At 45.4% G+C, this 21,007-nt stretch overlaps 2 protein-coding genes across 4 annotated transcripts in view; one reads left to right on the top strand and one right to left on the bottom strand.

Annotated features, from left to right (window-relative positions):
- Positions 1-380: 380 nt before the first annotated feature.
- Positions 381-21,007, bottom strand: part of LOC120319585 (WD repeat- and FYVE domain-containing protein 4-like) — a 91,079-nt gene continuing 70,452 nt past the window's right edge. Inside the window, exons 48-54 of one of the 2 annotated variants that reach the window (XM_039368598.1) lie at positions 13,988-14,030; positions 5,816-5,935; positions 5,541-5,658; positions 5,038-5,147; positions 1,533-1,686; positions 873-960; positions 381-573 (exon numbers count right to left, since the gene is read on the bottom strand). In XM_039368598.1, coding sequence (XP_039224532.1) covers positions 522-573; positions 873-960; positions 1,533-1,686; positions 5,038-5,147; positions 5,541-5,658; positions 5,816-5,935; positions 13,988-14,030 — 685 coding nt within the window. In that variant the 3' untranslated portion in view covers positions 381-521. The other variant, XM_039368596.1, reaches the window with a different exon arrangement.
- Positions 3,393-20,643, top strand: LOC120319586 (leucine-rich repeat-containing protein 18-like). 2 transcript variants are annotated; one of them, XM_039368601.1, is made up of 2 exons: positions 3,393-4,578; positions 19,047-20,643. In XM_039368601.1, the coding sequence occupies exon 2, from the start codon at positions 19,137-19,139 to the stop codon at positions 19,905-19,907; it is 771 nt and encodes a 256-aa protein (XP_039224535.1). In that variant the 5' UTR covers positions 3,393-4,578; positions 19,047-19,136; the 3' UTR covers positions 19,908-20,643. The 2 variants fall into 2 exon arrangements, with proteins under 2 accessions (XP_039224535.1, XP_039224536.1); XM_039368602.1 differs by lacking the exon at positions 3,393-4,578 and adding an exon at positions 15,103-15,122.

Genomic DNA, 21,007 nt, shown 5'->3' with positions numbered 1-21,007 from the left:
GATTTCCAAGTTATCAAAACAAAACAAAATATATTAAAATGATATTAAACTCAGAGGGTATCAGAAAAGTTAGCACATGAATGAAGACAAAAACGGGATCTGCACCCTGACTTGTATCATCTTCTAGAGTCATCGTTGGATAAATTAATATTATATTAATAAAGATAAGTTTTATATTGCTTCAGTGGTGGCTGAGTGATGCCTGAAAACACCAAAATTCAACTTTCTTTTGGCAACCAGGTTAATTTTTCAAGAAATCCCATAACAACAAATCTCAACATGAGATGAAAATAATTTCATTTCCTGCTAATTCTATGTCCTTGATTGCTCAATGGCACCCTGCCCGTGTTTGTATCGTACCTGCTTTGGGATCTGTCCAAAATTGCTGACAAATCCCAGGATGGTGCTCTTGATGAGAGGGTCACCAATGTTGTCCATTTGTACTTGATCGCTGTAGAAATAGGGGTGGAAGACGTTCGTGGCCTTCACGGCAGCCGAGCCCTGCTGCTTGAAGCCGAAGATCAGGTCGATCCAGTGGTGGAGGTGGCTGCTGACGTAGTCGCTTTCCAGGGCCTGAAACCCAACGGAAGCCACTCAGTTACCTGGACGGCAGGAAGGCATCCTATCCCTTCTCACAAGGGAGGGGGCTGGGGGGGCTGTAAGAAGCCTACATGTCTGGTTCATCACAGTGGCCTCATGTATAATGTCCACTTCAAAATACAAAGGCTATGAGTAACGGCTGCAAAAAGGGAATCCTATTTCTTTTCAGAAATTTCTCTTTACCTTTATTTTAGACTAAAACGTATGTTGTGAATATTATCTCTGACTTTGTGGTCCTGATTCCACCAAACCGCCTCTCCGTACAGACCTGCCTGTGCAGCCTAATAAACCAGTGAGGGTTTCCTCCCGCCCAAGGTGGCAGGTCCACGTCGTTCAGCCGGGTCCCGTCCTGCAAGCATCCTGCAAGGGACAGAAGAGGAGACGCTCTGGTGGTACAGAAGAATCCACACAAAGAGGGTATAGTTTAAGAAGCCCTCGTCAGAGGACAGCTGGGATTTGGTGGGAGAAGCTGCTGGCAACAAGTAAAAAAAAAATTGGAAGGCAACAATGGAGCAAGATCCTTAGTGATCATCCCAGGTCCAAATCTTGTGGCGTGGACTTCAAGCAGATTTAACTGCTGAGTTGATAACCGCTGTGATCTGTCCAGTTTTTGTCTAGACAGAATCTGTTGATAAGGAAAAATAGATTTAGCCATGGACAAATTCCTCCAGGGTGTTTTAGAAGGGAGGGGTGCTGAGGCAGGAGCACTTTGGCTGCAATTAGAACTATAAAAATGAAAAAAGACTAGTTTTTAATGGGACATCCAGCCAGCTCAACATTCCAACGTTTATTTGCACGTTTGAGCATAGGTTCATCTAGAAGTCTTTAATTTTGGTTCTTTCACTCAAGAGACAAATCCGTCTCAATCATTCTGAGACTGTGGAGAGCCTATGATTCTAACCGGAAATCCAACGCAGCGTACGCCTACTCACCAAAGTCAATGTGGTTGTGGTTTGTTAAAAATTCAGGGAGGTAAAAGAATTCAGGTATCAGTTCCCGGACATCCGTCATGTTGTCTCTTGAGGCTGACTCCCAGGTGTTCCTCACGCTGTGGAACATGCGATCTGCAACATCCAGGTCCCCTCCCTGTTGAGAGGAGGGGGAGAAAAGAAGAGAAGCCATGCCACCAACCACAGCTTTAGGCCACAGGCCTCCGGGAATCAGCATCCACCAGAACTGCAAGCCGTGATTATGACAAAACATTTCAAAATGGTTTGAAGAGTCAGAACAAAGCATTTTGAAATGTTTGGACGTCACCCTGCAAGGCACGTTAGGAGGAAAAGGAGTGAAGCACGTGGGGAAACGGATTCCTTGCCAGCCATTAATCACGAAGGGATCTCTAGGGTGCTTCCGGAGAGTGTGGCGGTGCTGATGTGCACAGAAAATATTGTACAGGTGAACGCAAGCATGTGGCTTCTCTAAGTTTCGGCATAACCTCAAAGGTAATATTTCCTCAGCAAAGGAACTGAAGCTGAAAAGAGTTTGGATGTTTCAAGAAGGCAATTGTCTAAAATGTGTCTCCAAACTCTGCAGAAAATGCTTTAGAGGAAAGAAGGGGGAAAGGGCTTGAAATGGACTTCAGAGTCCTCAGACCTGAGCACGGATCTCAAAGGGACGCAACAGGCAGGGAGCAGGGGTAACATTTCCCAGAGAGAAGAGTTTTGCAAGGAAGACTCTTAGCTGGGTGGAGGAAACATTTGCAAGCTGTTATTTTTTTCCCCCAAAAGAATGATACGAAGTATTGACTGGAAGGTGGCTCAGATTGTTGCACCTTCCATACTCAGTTTCATTATTTTGAATCTGCAAACAATTACAGGTTCCCACAGTGAGGCCATCCTTAACTCTGTCCAGGCAGAAGGTTGTTGCATCAGCTGCTTTCCGCTTAAGGATTTCTTGAAACTTACAGTCTCATCAGTGATGCCAAAACATTTGCACAAAACTGCCCTCCCCCCCCCAAAGTGAAGCAAATCATGTTCCCAGGGTGCTCCTCTGATAATCCACGGGGGGAGGGGGTGTTACCCCAAAAAGTAAGGGTTCGCCTCCTTCTCCCTAATTGCACTACTCTCTGCCCCATCCTGTGAGTAAATCTACACCAGTGGGATTGTGCAAGGGAGGACAAGGAACCGTGAGCAGGTTGGCGGGTGTGTTGCAAAGTCATTGTTGCAGAGGAGTTCATCACTCAGAGGCAGCCTTAGCGGCCCCCGGAACCATTTTCCAGTTAAAACTAGACGAGTCAGCTCTGCAGAAAGCGCCAGCTAACGAGCTCTCTCCGAAACCTCTTCGGGGCTCCCTGGCTTTGATCTGCATAGATAGAGGACACTCTGGACAGAGTATGTGACTGACACCTTTTCATCTGCTTTTTCCGTTTTTATGAGATCTGATGGTAATCTCTAGAGAGACGATGTGATTTGTAATAAAAAGGTTATCTGTATTAAATAAAAATAATATCTACATAGGAAATGTTGTTAGCGCCTCAAATCTGGTTAAAGATATTACCATCCAGAAAAATGTAATTTTTTGCAGCTATCTAATGCATTTTGGAGAAAGTAATATCTCTAAAACGCACGCCTGTTTTATTTATAAAGAAAGCAATAACTGATTTGCAGTATTTCTTATATTAATAACTGTATTTGCATATACTTGTATCAGAATTAGTGGGCTTTCTTTCTCTCAAGATGCCCAGGTTGCACAGGAAAGGAGGGGCGGCTAATTAGTCCATGCAGGAACCTCCCCCCCCCCCCCCCCGGCTCTTCTCTGGGGTCCTGGGTGCAAGGCCTGGGAGCCAAATTTGTTCTCTGAACCTGCAGAACTTAAGAGGCGGCAAAGGTTCTGACTGCCTGCTAAAGGGGAAACGTAACATATTTTTAAGATCACCGCTGGATAAAGCTCCCTTCATGGTGAGTTATGAAACTCAGAATATTCTCCAGCCCAGAGAATTGTTCCTGCAATGCATGAACCTTATTCCTGTTTGCTTCGTTTGCAACTCTCACCTCTCCTACAATCCATTTCTGTTTTCTTTCTCGCTGTCACCGTTTTTAATGTTTTAAAAGATTTTTTTTTACTTTTTTCCATAACAATAAGGGACAATGGAGGCTTTTCCTTTAGCTCATGTTACTGTACAATGTCCCTTTGTTAGGCAAGTCTGCCTCTAGGACTAGGAGGGATTTGCAGATCAAGGTCACAGATTCCTTCCGTATCTTTTGTCCGGTGTCCTGCCTCTGTTAGGCACCGAGGCATCGCTTCACGCTTAGCAAAGTATATTTAACAGTAGCACTTCGTTCATAACATAGTTTCATATTTCTGCTGTGAGTTTAAGCACTGCTAGGGCTTTTTCAATGATACTTTACTTGCACGTATAGTGCTGGAGTGAACTATTCCATTTATTCATTCATTCATTTACTTTTGGAAGCTCTCACCCTCCTCACAGAAACGAAATGCTGCCAGACGACCGTGCCAGTAGCAGTTACCAATTGAAACTGGCGCAAGAGTTTGCCTGACCTTGACCTTGGCTGATTCAGAAGACCCAGATCAAAGGAAGGGCTCATTCTTGGCTCTCCATAACTGAGGGATGACGGTGCCCAGAGCGTTTGTCTCTGCTGGGCCTTCATGATGTGCCCTCCTCATTCCTCTCCTGTTAATGAAGAAGCTGACCTCCATTCTTAGTGGTCGGTCGTTCTTACCATTTTGAGTTAATTCTCCTTTTCCTTTCCTGATGCTCTCATCTAGTTGACGACTAGTGGTGAGGGACAGGAGAAGCTGCCCGGTTCCTGTCAGGTACTTTATGAAGCTGCAGGGAAATTTCCACATCCACACCGACACCTCACACCCCCACCCGCCACTCCTTGTGCTCCACGGCTATTTTGGCAATGAAAATTGGACCCCTGACTTCCACAGAGACTCCTGCAGCCTTAATGCAGTTTCCAAAGCAAGGACTCCTTTTGAAAGAGCACCAGACTGACTTTTCATACTACATGGAAGGTGAATTTAAATCTTACTACTGTTTAATTGCTTTAGGCTGTTTTGTGTTTTGTGCAGGGTACTTTTTACTAGTAGGCAACAGGAAAAAGACGAATGAAAGAAACAGTGGGAGGGGGGACAGAGAAATTAAGAGTTAATGGTGAAGACTGAGCCTATTGCATAAATAACTTTCTTGCTAGGCCATTGAGTTCTCAGCTACCTTAGAAGGCAACTCTCGGCTATAGCTTTTCCGCCTGGCTTCCAAGTTTCTTTAGGCTTGCATAGCTCCTTGCAATCCTCCCTGCTGCACGCATCCATTTGCTACCAGAAGCACCAGGACAGAGTCCCACGGGGGGGGGGGGCTCGTGCGGCTGAAAAGCTCCCAATTTCATCAGAGCCTTTGCCACGGGTGCCACCCCACCCACTCACCCACCCACCCCTGTGTTTGGAAGACCCCACCCCGTGCAAAGTTCATCCCACCTGCAAAGATCGGAAGGTTTCTGTGAAGGGCTCCAGGCGGACCAGGTAGGAAGCCACAATCATGGCGGAGGAGTAGTGGGTGCAGTAGTGGCTCTGAGCCGAGAGGTTACCTACAAACAGGAAAAATCCACAGTTTATGGACTTCATTTCTGGATATATCAATTTGTCTTGATTTCTTCAAAATCAAGCAATCCCTGAAATGTGTAATAATGTGTCTTATCAAGCAAGTTTTCATTCACGTCTTTAACCAAAGCAGGCCCCTGATCAGGGCTGACCGATGGCTCAGGAAGATGCCGGACCAGTCAGTTCTAGTGGGCTGCACTTGCTCATGCCAACCCCACCCCACCCCGTTCTATCCAGCTCCTAATCTCCGCTCAGTTTTGTGAGAACAACCTTCCTGCTGCTTCCAGTTTGTTCCAGACCTTCTTGCCAAAAAGACAAGGGGGTTGGGGGGAGCAGGGATTTGGGGTACAGCATGGTGATGCTGGAAATGAGGTCTGTACCTTCAGTCTTCTCCACTTCTTTGAAGCGCTGGATGAATTTCTCTTTCCTCTCTTCTGTCTGTGCCCCCATGGGCTTGGAGAGGTCACGGAAGGTGTTGGGATTGGCCAGGTCCAGAGCCTGGGATGCAAATGCAACATCGCTTTACCTATCGGCCCAGCGGGGGAGGGGTTCCAGTGGCACACCAGGCGCACTTTCTATGGACTGCTATGTTGTTCTAGGGACGTTCTCGGTCAACCAAGCCCTGATGCAGTCGCCTGACCGGGAAGGGGCTCACCTGGGAATGGTAGTCTGCAAGGACCCAGGGAAACACGGGGTACTGCATGAGGTCACTGTGGGTCCGTCCCGCCAGGGAGTTCAGGTGCATGAGGTACTCAAAGTTGCTGATCTCTCTCCTCTGCCAGGCCATGAAAACAAGGAGAGTTGGCTCAGTTGCAGGGCTGCCTCCCAGAAAAACGGGCTTATCAGTTACCTCATTTGCTAAACGTGTTTTCCCAGGACGGCGGCCACTGTCTTTTCAGCTAGTTTCTCCAGCTTTCTTTTGTGCCTTTTCCTGTGGATGCCTGTGGTCACGTGTGGGAAGAAAAACAGCTTCCCTCACTCCCCTTCCAGGAAACCTCCTGCTCTGGACACCCACCCCAGCCTAGCCTGATTCACCCACCAGGAATGGAAGAAAGCAGTGAGAGAGGAGGAGGCACGAAAGGCACGAAGCTGAATGAAAGCACCAGCTGAAGAGAGCGAATGGGACTTCGTCGAAAACGTCGCCAAGACACTCCAATTTTTACGTGGAGAAAACCCGAAACAACAAAGACCTTACATACAAATACCGCGAAAACCTCGAACACATATATATATATAATATCATATATATATATATATATATATAGATATAATATATGTATACATATCTCTATATATGTGAAGTAGATATATGTACGTTATATTATAGTGTAAGTAGTATATATATATAATATATATATATATATATATATATATAATATATATGTAGGTTTTGGGTTGTTCGGGTTTTCTCCCGCGTAAAATTGGAAGTGTCTTGGCGACGTTTCGACGAAGTCCCATTCGTCATCTTCAGGCTGGTGCTTTCAGCTTCGTGCTTCGAGGAGCAATGTGTGGTCTTAGCTGTTTCTTCCTTTTAACTGCCAGTGGGGGTATGAACTGATGGCTGTGTTCTGATTGGGGGGTTGGCTGTGCTCTGATTGGCTGGGGGGTTGGCTGTGCTCTGATTGGCTGGGGGAGTGTTCTGTTTGGTTGTGCTCAGGTTAGTCTGAGTTGCAGAGGGATTCAAGATTTTGGGCTGCCCTGCCATTCCTTGGCTTCGTGTTCGTGGTCGTGCTTCCTCTTCATGGAGGGTGTCAGTTTGCTTCATGTATGGATTGGGGGGGTTTAAAGTGGCTAATGATGCAGCTGTGGTCTGGCTTCTGGTTTGTGGTCGTGCCTCATAGTCAGTGTGGCTTTGGGTTTGTTTTTTGCGTGGATGTTTGGTGGTGACATCCTGTGTGGTTTTTGTGAGTGTGGGTCTGGTATCATTTTTTGTGTTAGGGAGTCGTTTGTCAATGAGGGCGGGTTTCCAAATGGCTGGTAGGCGGGAGGTATCATCTCGCTTGTTCATGCTGTGTGGGCGTTTTTCTATCTCGATGGCTTCTCTGATTATTCTGTTATTAAAATGTTCACTTTTGGCAATGGTTCTGGTATTTTTAAAGTCAATTTCATGTCCTGTGGCTTTAAGGTGTTGGACCAGGGAAGATGTTGGTTCCTCTTTTTTGACTGAGTTCTTATGTTCTTCAATGCGTGCACTTATTCTTCTGTTGGTTTGTCCGATGTATGTGGTGGGACAAGTGGTGCATGGGATTTCGTATACTCCTTGATTTTCTAATTCAATTTTATCTTTGGGGTTTCTAAGGATGGTGGATATTTTTCTGTTTGTGCAGAATGCTGTTTTGATGTTGTGTTTATGGAGGATCTTACTGATTCTGTCTGTGATGCCTTTTATGTATGGGAGGATGGCTTTGCCGTTTTCTTGTTCTTTGTCTTGGATTTTAGTGGGGGTTTCTTTTTGGATTAGGTTTGTAATCTTATTTCTATGGAATCCATTGGATGTTAGTACATTGGTGAGAGTGTGGTAGTTCGGGTTTTAGGTGTTGTTCGTCAGCTAAAGCGTTTTGTTTGGAGAGGAGTGTCTTGCTACAGAGTTGATCTGTGCTGGGTGGTGGTGTGAGAGAGCGTGCAGATAGCGGTTTGTGTGTGTTTTCTTCTGGTAGATGGTGTGTCCTAGGGAGCCATTGGATTTCTTGTAGACTAAGACATCCAGGAAGGGAAGTTGGTTGTTAGCTTCTGTTTCCATGGTGAACTGTATTTTGGGGTGTAGGCTGTTGAGGTGTGTGAGGAAGTTGTCCATTTTTCTTTCCCATGTGGCCAGATTATGAAGGTGTCGTCTACGTATCTGAGCCAGAGTTTGGGTTTGTGATCAGATTTTTCTAGAGCTTGGGTTTCAAAGTGTTCCATGTAGAGGTTGGCAATGACAGGTGAGAGGGGTGATCCCATGGGTGCTCCTTCTGTTTGTTTGTATTTTTGTCCATTATAGATGAAGTATGTGTTGGATAGGCAGTGGTTGGTCAGATCTAAGATGTGTTTGGGGGGGGTATATTTGTTTTGGATAGCTGTCAAGGCTTCTTTGATAGGCACTTGTGTGAAGAGGGATATGACATCGAAGCTCACTAGTAGGTCGCTGGGCTGTAAGTTTTGTTTCTTTATGATCTCTATAAACTGGAATGAGTTTTTTACGTGTGAGGTGATGGATTCTGCATAGGGCTGTAGTTGTTTGGCGAGAAATTTGGCTAGGTTTTGTAGAGGTGAGCCTATGGAGCTGACTATAGGTCTGAGTGGGGTTCCTTCTTTGTGTATCTTGGGGAGACCATAGAGTTTGGGGCATCTGGATGATTTCTCTCTGGGAATGATTCTTTGCTGGATCTCTTCGCTAATGGGGGAGGCTTTTATAACAAAGATCTCCTCACACTCCACCTCAAACTCAGCAACAAGATCCACCCCGCACTTTGGGACAAATCCAAACAACTTGCCGTCTGGAGAGCCGAAACACAGACCACCCTCAAGACAGATACACACACCAACAAACTCCGAAGACTACAAGAACGCCAGAAACAAACCCCTCCTCCCTCACAGCCACACATGAAGCAGACAGTGCATAACATCTCAGATAGGATCCTCACCAAAGCCGAAACCAATGTCCTTTCCAAAGGATTCAACTTTGCAGTCGCTCCCAAACACATCCCCACTGAAACCATTATATGTGGAGTTGAAACCAGCCTGACTAAAATCAACCCCGACGACGCCAACAGAATCAGACTCGAAATCACCAACATCCTCTGCACCAGCAAGCCACCCAAAAGCAACTTACCCAAAGAGGAACAGACAGCACTACGTAACCTGAAAGAAGACACCAGCATAATAATCCTACCAGCAGACAAGGGCAACGCCACGGTGGTTATGAACACATCTGACTACCAAACCAAATTAACCAACCTACTCCAAGACTCCACATACAAACCCCTAAATACAGATCCCACCACCTACCTGGAAAAAACCACCAGATCCAAAATAAAAGCCTCCCCCATTAGCGAAGAGATCCAGCAAAGAATCATTCCCAGAGAGAAATCATCCAGATGCCCCAAACTCTATGGTCTCCCCAAGATACACAAAGAAGGAACCCCACTCAGACCTATAGTCAGCTCCATAGGCTCACCTCTACAAAACCTAGCCAAATTTCTCGCCAAACAACTACAGCCCTATGCAGAATCCATTACCTCACACGTAAAAAACTCATTCCAGTTTATAGAGATCATAAAGAAACAAAACTTACAGCCCAGCGACCTACTAGTGAGCTTCGATGTCATATCCCTCTTCACCCAAGTGCCTATCAAAGAAGCCTTGACAGCTATCCAAAACAAATATAACCCCCCCAAACACATCTTAGATCTGACCAACCACTGCCTATCCAACACATACTTCATCTATAATGGACAAAAATACAAACAAACAGAAGGAGCACCCATGGGATCACTCCTCTCACCTGTCATTGCCAACCTCTACATGGAACACTTTGAAACCCAAGCTCTAGAAAAATCTGATCACAAACCCAAACTCTGGCTCAGATACGTAGACGACACCTTCATAATCTGGCCACATGGGAAAGAAAAACTGGACAACTTCCTCACACACCTCAACAGCCTACACCCCAAAATACAGTTCACCATGGAAACAGAAGCTAACAACCAACTTCCCTTCCTGGATGTCTTAGTCTACAAGAAATCCAATGGCTCCCTAGGACACACCATCTACCAGAAGAAAACACACACAAACCGCTATCTGCACGCTCTCTCACACCACCACCCAGCACAGATCAACTCTGTAGCCAAGACACTCATCTCCAGAACAAAACGCTTAGCTGACGAACAACACCTAAAACCCGAACTACACACTCTCACCAATGTACTAACATCCAATGGATTCCATAGAAATAAGATTACAAACCTAATCCAAAAAGAAACCCCCACTAAAATCCAAGACAAAGAACAAGAAAACGGCAAAGCCCTCCTCCCATACATAAAAGGCACCACAGACAGAATCAGTAAGATCCTCCATAAACACAACATCAAAACAGCATTCTGCACAAACAGAAAAATATCCACCATCCTTAGAAACCCCAAAGATAAAATTGAATTAGAAAATCAAGGAGTATACGAAATCCCATGCACCACTTGTCCCACCACATACATCGGACAAACCAACAGAAGAATAAGTGCACGCATTGAAGAACATAAGAACTCAGTCAAAAAAGAGGAACCAACATCTTCCCTGGTCCAACACCTTAAAGCCACAGGACATGAAATTGACTTTAAAAATACCAGAACCATTGCCAAAAGTGAACATTTTAATAACAGAATAATCAGAGAAGCCATCGAGATAGAAAAACGCCCACACAGCATGAACAAGCGAGATGATACCTCCCGCCTACCAGTCATTTGGAAACCCGCCCTTATTGACAAACGACTCCCTAACACAAAAAATGATACCAGACCCACACTCACAAAAACCACACAGGATGTCACCACCAAACATCCACGCAAAAAACAAACCCAAAGCCACACTGACTATGAGGCACGACCACAAACCAGAAGCCAGACCACAGCTGCATCATTAGCCACTTTAAACCCCTCCAATCCATACATGAAGCAAACTGACACCCTCCATGAAGAGGAGCACGACCACGAACGCGAAGCCAAGGAATGGCAGGGCAGCCCAAAATCTTGAATCCCTCTGCAACTCAGACTAACCTGAGCACAACCAAACAGAACACTCCCCCAGCCAATCAGAGCACAGCCAACCCCCAGCCAATCAGAGCACAGCCAAGCCCCTAACCAATCAGAACACACCTCCACCCAATCAGAACACAGCCAAGCTCCCACCCAATCAGTTCATACCCCCACTGGCAGTTAAAAGGAAGAAACAGCTAAGACCACACATTGCTGCTCGAGCACGAAGCTGAAAGCACCAGCCTGAAGATGACGAATGGGACTTCGTCGAAACGTCGCCAAGACACTTCCAATTTTACGTGGGAGAAAACCCGAACAACCAAAGACCTACATACAAAAGAAAACCTCAGAAAACATATATATATATATATATATATATATATATATATATATATATATATATAAATGGAATGAATAAAGCGCATTCACCAGGAGAGTTTAAAGTTAAAATACATTAATTAAAGTATTTTACTATATATATATATATATTAAAGTATTTTACTATATATATATATTAATATATACATTAAAGTATTTTACTATATATATATATATATATATATATATATATATATGGAATGAATAAAGCGCATTCACCAGGACAGTTTAAAGTTAAAATACTTTAATTAAAGTATTTTACTATATTAAAAGGTTGCCAAGCTTTCGTTGGGAAAACTCCCCAACATCTTCAGGGCTGAGAGACCGTTTCTAACAAGGTGATTCAAACGGGTTCCATAGACGTCTGCACGTGGTTCCTAGACTGTGCTAGCATTCCCTGCTGAACAGCTGATAGGTGGGGGGGGGAATCGGAGTAAAGATTTCTTCTGTCGTTCTCTCGAGCACGTGCAGACGTCTATGGAACCCGTTTGAATCACCTTGTTAGAAACGGTCTCTCAGCCCTGAAGATGTTGGGGAGTTTTCCCAACGAAAGCTTGGCAACCTTTTAATATAGTAAAATACTTTAATTAAAGTATTTTAACTTTAAACTCTCCTGGTGAACGCGCTTTATTCATTCCATTTATAATTATGCCCGGGAGTCGCATTTTCACCATCATTATTGATATATATATATATATATATATATATATATATATATATATATATATATATATATATACATATATATATATATATATATATATATATATACATATATATATATATATTTGTTTTCTGAGATTTTCGCGGGTATTTGTATGTAGGTCTTTGGTTGTTCGGGTTTTCTCCCGCGTAAAATTGGAAGTGTCTTGGCGACGTTTCGACGCTGTTCGAAGCACGAAGCTGAAAACACCAGCCTGAAGATGACGAATGGGACTTCATCGAAACGTCGCCAAGACACTTCCAATTTTACGCAGGAGAAAACCTGAACAACCAAAGACCTACATACAAACACCCGCGAAAACCTCAGAAAACATATATATATATATCACAGGCCTCAGTCTTTGAGCATATGCTGCATGGTCCATATGGTGAAAGAGGGCTGTAAGAAGAGGCGCTCGCAATTCTGTATGAGCTTCCAACGGTTCTCCTGGCTCCAGTTGGGAAATAGGCTTAAATGAGGATGCGAGAGGGGCCCATTCTGGTAATAGGTTTGATTAGGAGCTGATTTCCAGAAGCTGCTGCAAAGATAGAACTCAAATATTTCTCCCAAACGTCTGCTAAAATTCCACAGTCGGTTGTGTGTAACAAACCCCCTTCTAATCTAATGCCAAAAATTGGCAGAATTTTTCAACGTAACAGCTGATATTATTTGCTATCAATTCTCTCTCAGGGTGTTCATTTTTTTCTTTCTAATGAAGGCTTTATATTGCATTTTCTGCCGGCTCAATGTTTGTGGAGGAACGGGGCAGTTCTCCCCCCCTCCCTTGAGTGCCTTGTAGCTGGGGCTTTTTTGTCTTCCTGCATTCAAGATTAAACCCACACTTAGAGTTGGGACACCTACAACATTTCCAAATATGGCCTTGACACAAGGTCACAAGGGGTTCGAATTAGTATCCAAAATTGCTCATCAGCTATTTCTGATTAATCGGCTGATATCGTTGCTAACTTAACTTGGTGAAACCTGAATCTAGTAAAAAACCAAACTCATCTCCTGGCCACGGAAGACCACCAAAGCCTTGGATCACCTTTTTCTACCAGATAAAGCTGGATTCGAATCAACCATTTGAAAGTTCAAGTTAGGAGCTTGAAGACGGCATCGGACTCTAAACCCATCGACTGAACAAACAGCCTACATTGGACTACAATATAATCAATGGCTATGTAAGTCTCCATTTGTCTATTTGCTATTTGGGCAAAGCATAGCCCTCCCATATATCACAAAATCCATCTTTTGATTCCAACCCAAAGCATCATTATCCCCAGCACTCATTATCCAGTGATATACTATCAAACCATACATACAACCTCTAGTGCCGTTTGAATTCAACCAAGCATGGAAGTCTCCCGCTATGATAGCAGCTGCTTCTGAATGAGCCCGCAAAAATAGGCCTTTCTATCATTCCAAATTATCCCAAGCCGCGGTAGAGGAGTGCAGATATTAACAACTGGGAAGTGTTTCATCTGAACATGACTAATTAGAAACAAATTGGCTCAGGACTGTAATCCAACGAGGAAAACTTTGTTTGGGACAAAGATTTTTGGGATATCCCTTTGGCCAAATTTCATGGGTGCTGGAAGTAGCTTCAAGCCCAGGAGAGACAGCCCTTTCATTCTAACGTAGCTCAGGACTTCTGACACACAAGTAGGCAGCACCCTGGATTGGGCCGGACAGATCAAGAACGAGAAAGGCAGTTTCTAACAAGCAAGCAAAGATTTTAGGACCCACTCTCACCACCCCCACCTCCCCCTCCTCCTCCTCCAACCCTTCGCCAGACTCAGGGGGCTCCCATGCTTGCTTCCTGGCTTTGCATATAAAATTCTTAACTCTATGGCTTATAGAGAAATAGCACTATCCTTCCTGGCTCCGACGTAGAGAGTGAAGCACTTTTTGTAAAGTTTGGTATGTATAGAATACTCAACTGTGAAGAAAATAATCTTAAAAAATTAATTGATGGTGAATGGATTGATTTCAGTGGAACAACACCAAAAAAAGATTTTACCTGCCACTTCAACAGCATGGACTTTTTTCCCCCAGATTGTTTTCTGCAAAAAATAAATAAATAACATTGTATCACTCACATTTCCTTTTCTAATGACCACAGAATGGGAACAAAACCCGATTTGTGCAAATCAACCTTGATTTCATTGGAGATCTGAGATTCAAAGAAGACCTGATTCAATTTGTGTCTGAAATCTGAACGCAAACTTGGTCAGTTTAAACATCAACATGAGAGCAGGCGCTGCTCCCTTAGCAGCACTGATGCTGCTGCCTAGTTTGGGCCATGAAACGTCTGTGAGAAAACCGCCCGGCTCAGAGAGCACCCAGGACCCTCAGTTCGACCCTGAGCTGCCAGTATTCTCCTCTATCACAATTGTAAGACCACTGCAACCACCAGATGCTGTGCTTAATGGCCATGTCTCTTAGCCCCAGAATTGCCAGCCCTAACTGTGGTCATTAAGTGAGGACAACCTATAAATGTATGCAGTACAAATGAGGAAGAAGTGGGGGGATTTGGGCTTGGCAATGGTGTGTGTGTGGAAAGGATTTCAGAACCACAGCTGACCCCGAGATAAATGAGACTCAGCAGCGTGACCTGGCCTGAAACAGGCCACCACTTTTCCAGAGGGTGGGGGCTCCTCCTCACCGGAAGGGTCCAAACAGCCATCGGTGGAAATGACTTCATTGCCCCTTCCCCCCCCGTCCTGAGCCAGGGGCCCTGCGGTGACTCTCTGCTTGCATGGAATGCAAATGAACATGCTTGCTGCAGCATTCAGACATGTCTTGTCTCTCCATCGGAGAAGACGCTCTCTCTTCTGCTGGGTGTCACTGGGACTAGAACGCCGCAATGATCTCACAGACATGGTGGAGCTTCTGACATGGTTCCAGCCCCCGTTCGCCAGTCAGGAGCCCCTGGCTGGGGCTGTTGGGAGGCTGAAGGCGCTTTCTGTTAATAGGGCGGGGCTGGTTTCCCAGGCCCGGGAAGTGGAGCTGGCCTGGCTGGGCTGCCTTTGAACTTGCCCGTTGGCACGAGGCCCGTGTTGTGTGATCTCCAAGGGCTTGGGATTTCCTGTCGCTTAGATACCGAGTTTCACAGGCGGCATCACAACAGCTGACAACAATATCACAGGAACAGGGTAAGTCGCCCTCTCTTGAAGCAAGCAAATCGGCAGTTGTTTTAAATTGCTGTTTCAGTTTTAGAATTTGTGGGCCAGCAAATATCAAATAGAGTTTTCCATGCAGTTCAAAGATTTATCTCCAAACACTGGGAAAGAAATTCTCCATTAATCAGAGAAGAGTCTTGGAAGAATGGGTTTGCCAAGAAAGCATGAGGCCAGGCAATTTCTTAAAAATAAATAAATAAATACTTGTTTTCTTGTTGATTCTGTGTACAGTAGAATTTACAAGTCCGGATTGGGAACTGCAGGCTCCATTTAATTTAAAGCAGCCTGTTATTTGGAAGTAAAGCTATTAAAGCGCTACTCAGCTATACCACAATCTAGGAAATTCAGCAATCTGGTGAGACTGCAAGGAAATCTTTAAGGCTTACATCATTCCTGGGTTAGACGGGCGCTCCAAACGGGCTGCAACCCTTAGTAAGTGCCATGTATTGTGGAAGTTATGCTGACAGCTGTGACCCCGAGGAAAGTCCCTCTGAATCCTTTCTTGGCCAGTCCGGTTCAAAAGTGATTGCATAGAAGAAAGGAAAAATTTGCCAGCTCCCGGAGACAAAGTTTTCCAGAATTTAGGATTCTGACAGTTCATCTGTGACTTTGAGGGGAAGTACCTGCTGCGTGCTGGCTTAGTGATGCTAGCATTTAAATGAGCACTAAGTCTACAAAGGAGAATTTCCAAATATTTTATTGCCTAATTCAGAAATCTTACTTTTGCAAACCATCTTGATTATTTTGACCCCAGCCATAGAGCTCCTGGCACACATCCATTCCTCCTGGTGGTTGCCTGTTAATCTACATCTGCACAAACACACTAAGCAGCATTAGGGCAGGAGTTAGACTAATTCTTACTCTCTTTGTCCATCTTATTAATTTTGATTAAAAAGTGAGCAATTAAAAGATCAAAGCAGATTTCAGATGAAGTGGGGCTTTTGTAAAAACTTTTTCTAATACTTCTAAAACACTCCTCAGTAAAGTCAAGGCCAGCCTGGCCAGAATGTGACCCAGGAATGCCTTCCCCCACCTCTTTTTTCCTCTGAATGAATTTTAGGGCGAAGGGAGGAACCTGGCCCAGACAGCCACAGCCACACATGTATTGTTCAGGTGGGTTATTGAGACAAACGCAAAGCCATCGTTTCTCTCTGATCTTGCTGGAGGTCCCTGGAGTTGCCATGATTAATGAGCAGTCGAAAAGCCTGAAGCGCTTGTAACAGAAGCCTTCTAATGGAGAAGTGTGTTCTAAACAAATCTACATTCTTTTACAAACAATCATTTATGAAAACAGTGATTTGACTCCTCACAATTAAATGTGGAGAGTTTGGATCAGCTGGGGATAAGCCAACCGGAACCTCGGCTCTTCCAAAACAGCCACCAGCTTATCCCTGCTTGTTTCCTGGCCTCTTCTCTGGGGGGGGGGGAGAGGGAGGGCAGCTGCTTCTTGAACGCTGTTCTGCCCTCGGACCCCTTGAGAGACCCATCTGTCCAGAGGAGCCACGCGGAAGACCAAGCGTGAGGCACCCTGGCATTTAATGGGTAAAGGCGGAGAGCAGCCTGGGGGGGGGGGCAGTTGTCAGGAGAGCAAGCGAGGAGGGGCTGTACAGGGAGTCCTTGCCTTATGATAGCAATGGGGATCGCTAAGCAATGCAGTCGTAAAGCAGGACGTCACACAACCGCATCGCTTAGCAACAGAAATCCCGGCAGTCATGGTGGCCATTGTAACACCAAGCCAGGTGGGTCATCATGCGGGAAGCTGGCGGAGTCCCAGGTAAGAAGTGTGGGGGGGCTGTGGGGGGGAGGTGTTAGGATTAGGGCAGCCCTCCCCCCCCCCCAAGCATTCTCCACCTGACTGCTTTGTCAGGGATGGGCAGACTGGTCCAGGGGAGCTCTGACCAAAGCAGGCAGAGGAGATAAATGCCCTAAAATAGATGATGTGTTGTGAGGCGGCTGTGATGGCTGCCAGCAGTGGCCAACGACCTCACAAATGCACCCTTCTGGTGGCCTCCCCAGGCGCAAATGCCCAGGGCAGGCTGGGGGACCCTGGAGGGCCAGGTGAGTGACGCTGACGCTGCTGCCTTGGCCGCTGCCGCGAGGGGCGAGAGGCAAGGAATCAGCCAGAAGCAGTAAGAGGATCCCACCCTCCTCGATCTCAGGCAGCAGAGCCTGGGGGGGGGGGTAGCCACACTTGCTGCGGTCTCCAACTCTCCAAGCCTGGCAATTTGCCTCAAGTAACAAGGCTACGCAGGCTAAGGGCAAGATGTATCCCGGTTTGTGGGACTATAAAATCTGGTAGAAGTTTAACTTGTCCTCCGCCAGAGATCAGGCTGGGGACTTTGGGCCACCTGAGGAGGAAAACCTGGCCTTCCGCCCTTGGCGCAGGCCGAGCCGTCTCCCTCTCTCCCCTTCCCTCCCCAGGACTGGGAGCCGGGCGAGAGGGAACGCGCTCGGCAAAAGGACCTCAGGTGGGCTAGGGACGCCAGGCCTAAGCAGAAGGCGCCAATGGCAAACCACTTTGATAATGTTTTAAGAAAATAGCATAATTTGTGATGATGTCACTAGGATTCAAGTCTCAACTTGAAGTAAACCTTATTTTGACACAACAAAACTATCGCATAAACACTGAAATAGATCTAGTATATTTCTAAAAAAGAACCCTTGAAAGCCTTACAAGCTTCTATCTCTGCTCCCCAAGTAGCAGATCCACAATCAGTGACATAGGATTCCCTTCCCCTATAAATCCTTTAATTATAGATGTACCTCCTTACTTCGCTACAGGGAGCAAAAATCAGCCCTGAATTGCTGTAGTGTATAGAAGAGGAATGCAAAATAAATCATGGTTGACACCTACGTGAACCAGTATTTTTCCTTTCTGTTGAAAATGTACATGCTCCCACTGAATTTGTCTAATGAAAGGAGCATATAATGCTTTCCTCAAATGTTTGTTATAAACATACTGGCTAGCTCCTTTTGTCTACAATAAAAAAATCCTTTTATTGGCTGGCTATAATCCATGGATTTGTGGCAGTTCTACTTGCTGCTTTAACCACAGAGATGAAACATGAAAACATCTAATATTAAAGTATGCCAGAGGTTTGTCTATCATGTGTAAATTAGTGTCATGAAAAGTAATTATCTGAATATGACTTTAATTCATATATTGTTAGGTACAAATTGCCTTCCTTTGCTTTAGCCAGCCATGGATGGCCTTATAAACTATAAATCTTACTCCCTGAGCTGGTACAGCAGTTGTAATTCCAAGCCAATTACAGGTCCAAACTGCATCAGTTCCAAACAATAACAGTTGAAACCGCAGGCTGTGCTGGTAGCTGTACAGCTTTTGTTTCATTTAAGACTCCTTAGAATAAAATAATATTATTCTACTTCTATGACAGGCTTTGAAATGATAAACACTTTCCGATTAAGATCACTGCAGCAACTCTTTGAAATACTAATATATATATATATATATATATATATATATATATATATATATATATATCCATGCGTAATATAATATTTTCAAAGTGTTCGTGAACCTAGTAGTAAGATAGATTTGAAAGTCACTTTATAGATGATATTTGCTTCCCTAAGCTTACCTAGCTGTGAGTAAAACAATGCACACATTTGTAAAGATATCAGAACACGTAGAGATGACAGAACACGTATTTATAGAAAAAGTATTACCATGAGAAGCAAAGCATTACCAGTTATCAAGAACTTGATGCTCAACCCATTCTAGCAGCTCCCTCCTACCTGGGAACAGGTGCCTTTCTGTTCTCTGTCTCCCCAGCGCCCCTCGGCAACCGGCCTCAGCAGCCCTGCAGGCTGGGCAGGCGGGCTCTGGAGGAAGGGTCCCTCTCCTGGTTAACTCTGCTGCCCGTCTCTTTGCAGGCTTCTAAGGTCCAGCCTCGAGCGACACCTGCAGATATCACCGGGATACCTTTCCATGCCCTCTGAGGGGCCCCGTTTCCAGCCAGAGAGATGGCCAAGGGAGGAGCCAAACCCCCCAAGGGGAAGAAGGTCACCTTGAAGGTGGCCAAGACCTGTATCAAGATCACCTTTGATGGGAAGCGCCGTCTTGACCTGAGCAAGATGGGCATCACAACCTTCCCCAGGTGCATCCTAAAGCTGGAGGACATTGACGAGCTGGACCTGAGCAGAAACATGATTAAGAAAATCCCGGAGTCAATCGATAAATTCCAGAACCTGCGCTGGCTGGACTTGCACAGCAACCAGATTGACAAGCTGCCGGAAACCATCGGGAACCTGCAGAACCTCATTTTCCTCAACCTCTCCAACAACAAGCTGACGGCCCGCAGCTTGCCCATGGAGCTGAACCAGCTCAAGAGCCTGCGAAACCTTAACCTGGGCCTCAACCACATTGACAACCTCCCGACCACCCTGGGGGCTTTAAAGGAGCTGCAGGAGGTTGGGGTCTTCGACAACCTGCTGACCCTTATCCCGAACAGCGTCGCAAAGCTCCCCAAGCTGAAGAAGCTAAACGCCAAGAGGAACCCCTTTCCTGGACCCACCGAAGAGGAAATCTTTATTGATAACATCAAGCGCCTCGAGACGCTCTATTTGGTAGAAGAGAAGGACCTTTGCCCCCCCTGCCTGAGGAAATGCCAGGAAGAGAGGGACAAGCTCAACAAGCTGAAGAACACGGTGCCTGCCCCCCTCAGAAAGCCAAATTTCTCAAACCTCATGACCCCCAACTCCCTGGCAAAGGAGAATCAAGCCGAGTGGAGGTGAAGAGGCCGCCAGGCCCATCCCCACCTGAGCGACTCAGCGCAGGGCAGAGCAACTGTGCACCCCTTCCTGAGGAACGATCCCAACTAATAAAACAGCACTAGGTCACGTGTGACTTCTATGATGCTCGCAGACCTGTGTCAATCCAGCACACATTCCCACAGCAAGAGACCAGGCTCTAAAACCTGCTATCCCCAGCTTCTCTCCCACTTGCCCCTGGAAGCAGACCTTCCGATAGGTGCCACAGCGGTGAAGGCCTCCCCTCCCCTCTTCTGACCCAACAGAGCCGGGCTGGGCCTTTGGCCACCAGACACAAGAGGGGCACCCCAAGGTAGCCCAGGGCTAGAGGCCTGCTCTCTCCTCCTTCTCAGAGGTCCCAAGGTGATTGGCTGCCAGAGGCAGGATGCTACCACCAAAAGGAAGGGGCGGCTTTGCCTTTTAGAACCAGGCTAGTTTCCCTTTCCAGTTCAAAACTTGGATTTTGGGAAGAAGAGCCAAGGGTTGTCCCCGTGTCCTTAACCCCTCCATGACTAACAATATTTAGGAGCTTGAGGTCCTGAATTAGAAAAATCACAGAGGGGTGAAATCTATTCTTCTGATGATTCTTGCTCCTGGCTAAATCCAGTCAGGTCCCAAGGATCATTAGAGAGCAGCCAGGCTGCCTGCTCCAGCGTGTCTCTCTCTTACCAACAGATCACATGTTGCACCTCAACCTAGCGAACAACAATTGCAATTCTTTTGGCTCCTTTCAAAATTCTTCTTTTTTTTTTTTTTTTTTTTTTTTATTGAAAATTTTTACATTTTACAAAAACAAATCCCCTTCCCATACCCCCCCCTACCTCACCCCCCCCCTTCCCAAGCTCCCAAACCCTCCCCTGGACTTCCCAGAGCTGAGTACAGGCTTAATTAAAAAAAAAAAAAAAACTTAAAACACTTTTAAAACCTAAACAAATTTAAATACAATCATCATTCTATATAAGCTCCCTCCAAAAACACAAATTTAAACATTACTTTCTTTGAATATCTATATCTATAATATAAAATCTAATTTCTCCCTCTTTCTTTATCCTAAAACGAAAAAATAAACATACAAATCTTTGTTA

Source organism: Crotalus tigris, unplaced genomic scaffold (assembly GCF_016545835.1).
Source record: "Crotalus tigris isolate CLP2741 ecotype Arizona unplaced genomic scaffold, ASM1654583v1 scf7180000020858.209836, whole genome shotgun sequence".
NCBI lineage: Eukaryota > Metazoa > Chordata > Lepidosauria > Squamata > Viperidae > Crotalus > Crotalus tigris.
This window is presented reverse-complemented; position numbering and strand designations above follow the sequence as displayed.

What these genes read in the sequence shown, in the direction of transcription:
- LOC120319586 (XM_039368601.1), top strand. Translation starts at nt 19,137, where the DNA reads ATGGCCAAGGGAGGAGCCAAACCCCCCAAGGGGAAGAAGGTCACCTTG.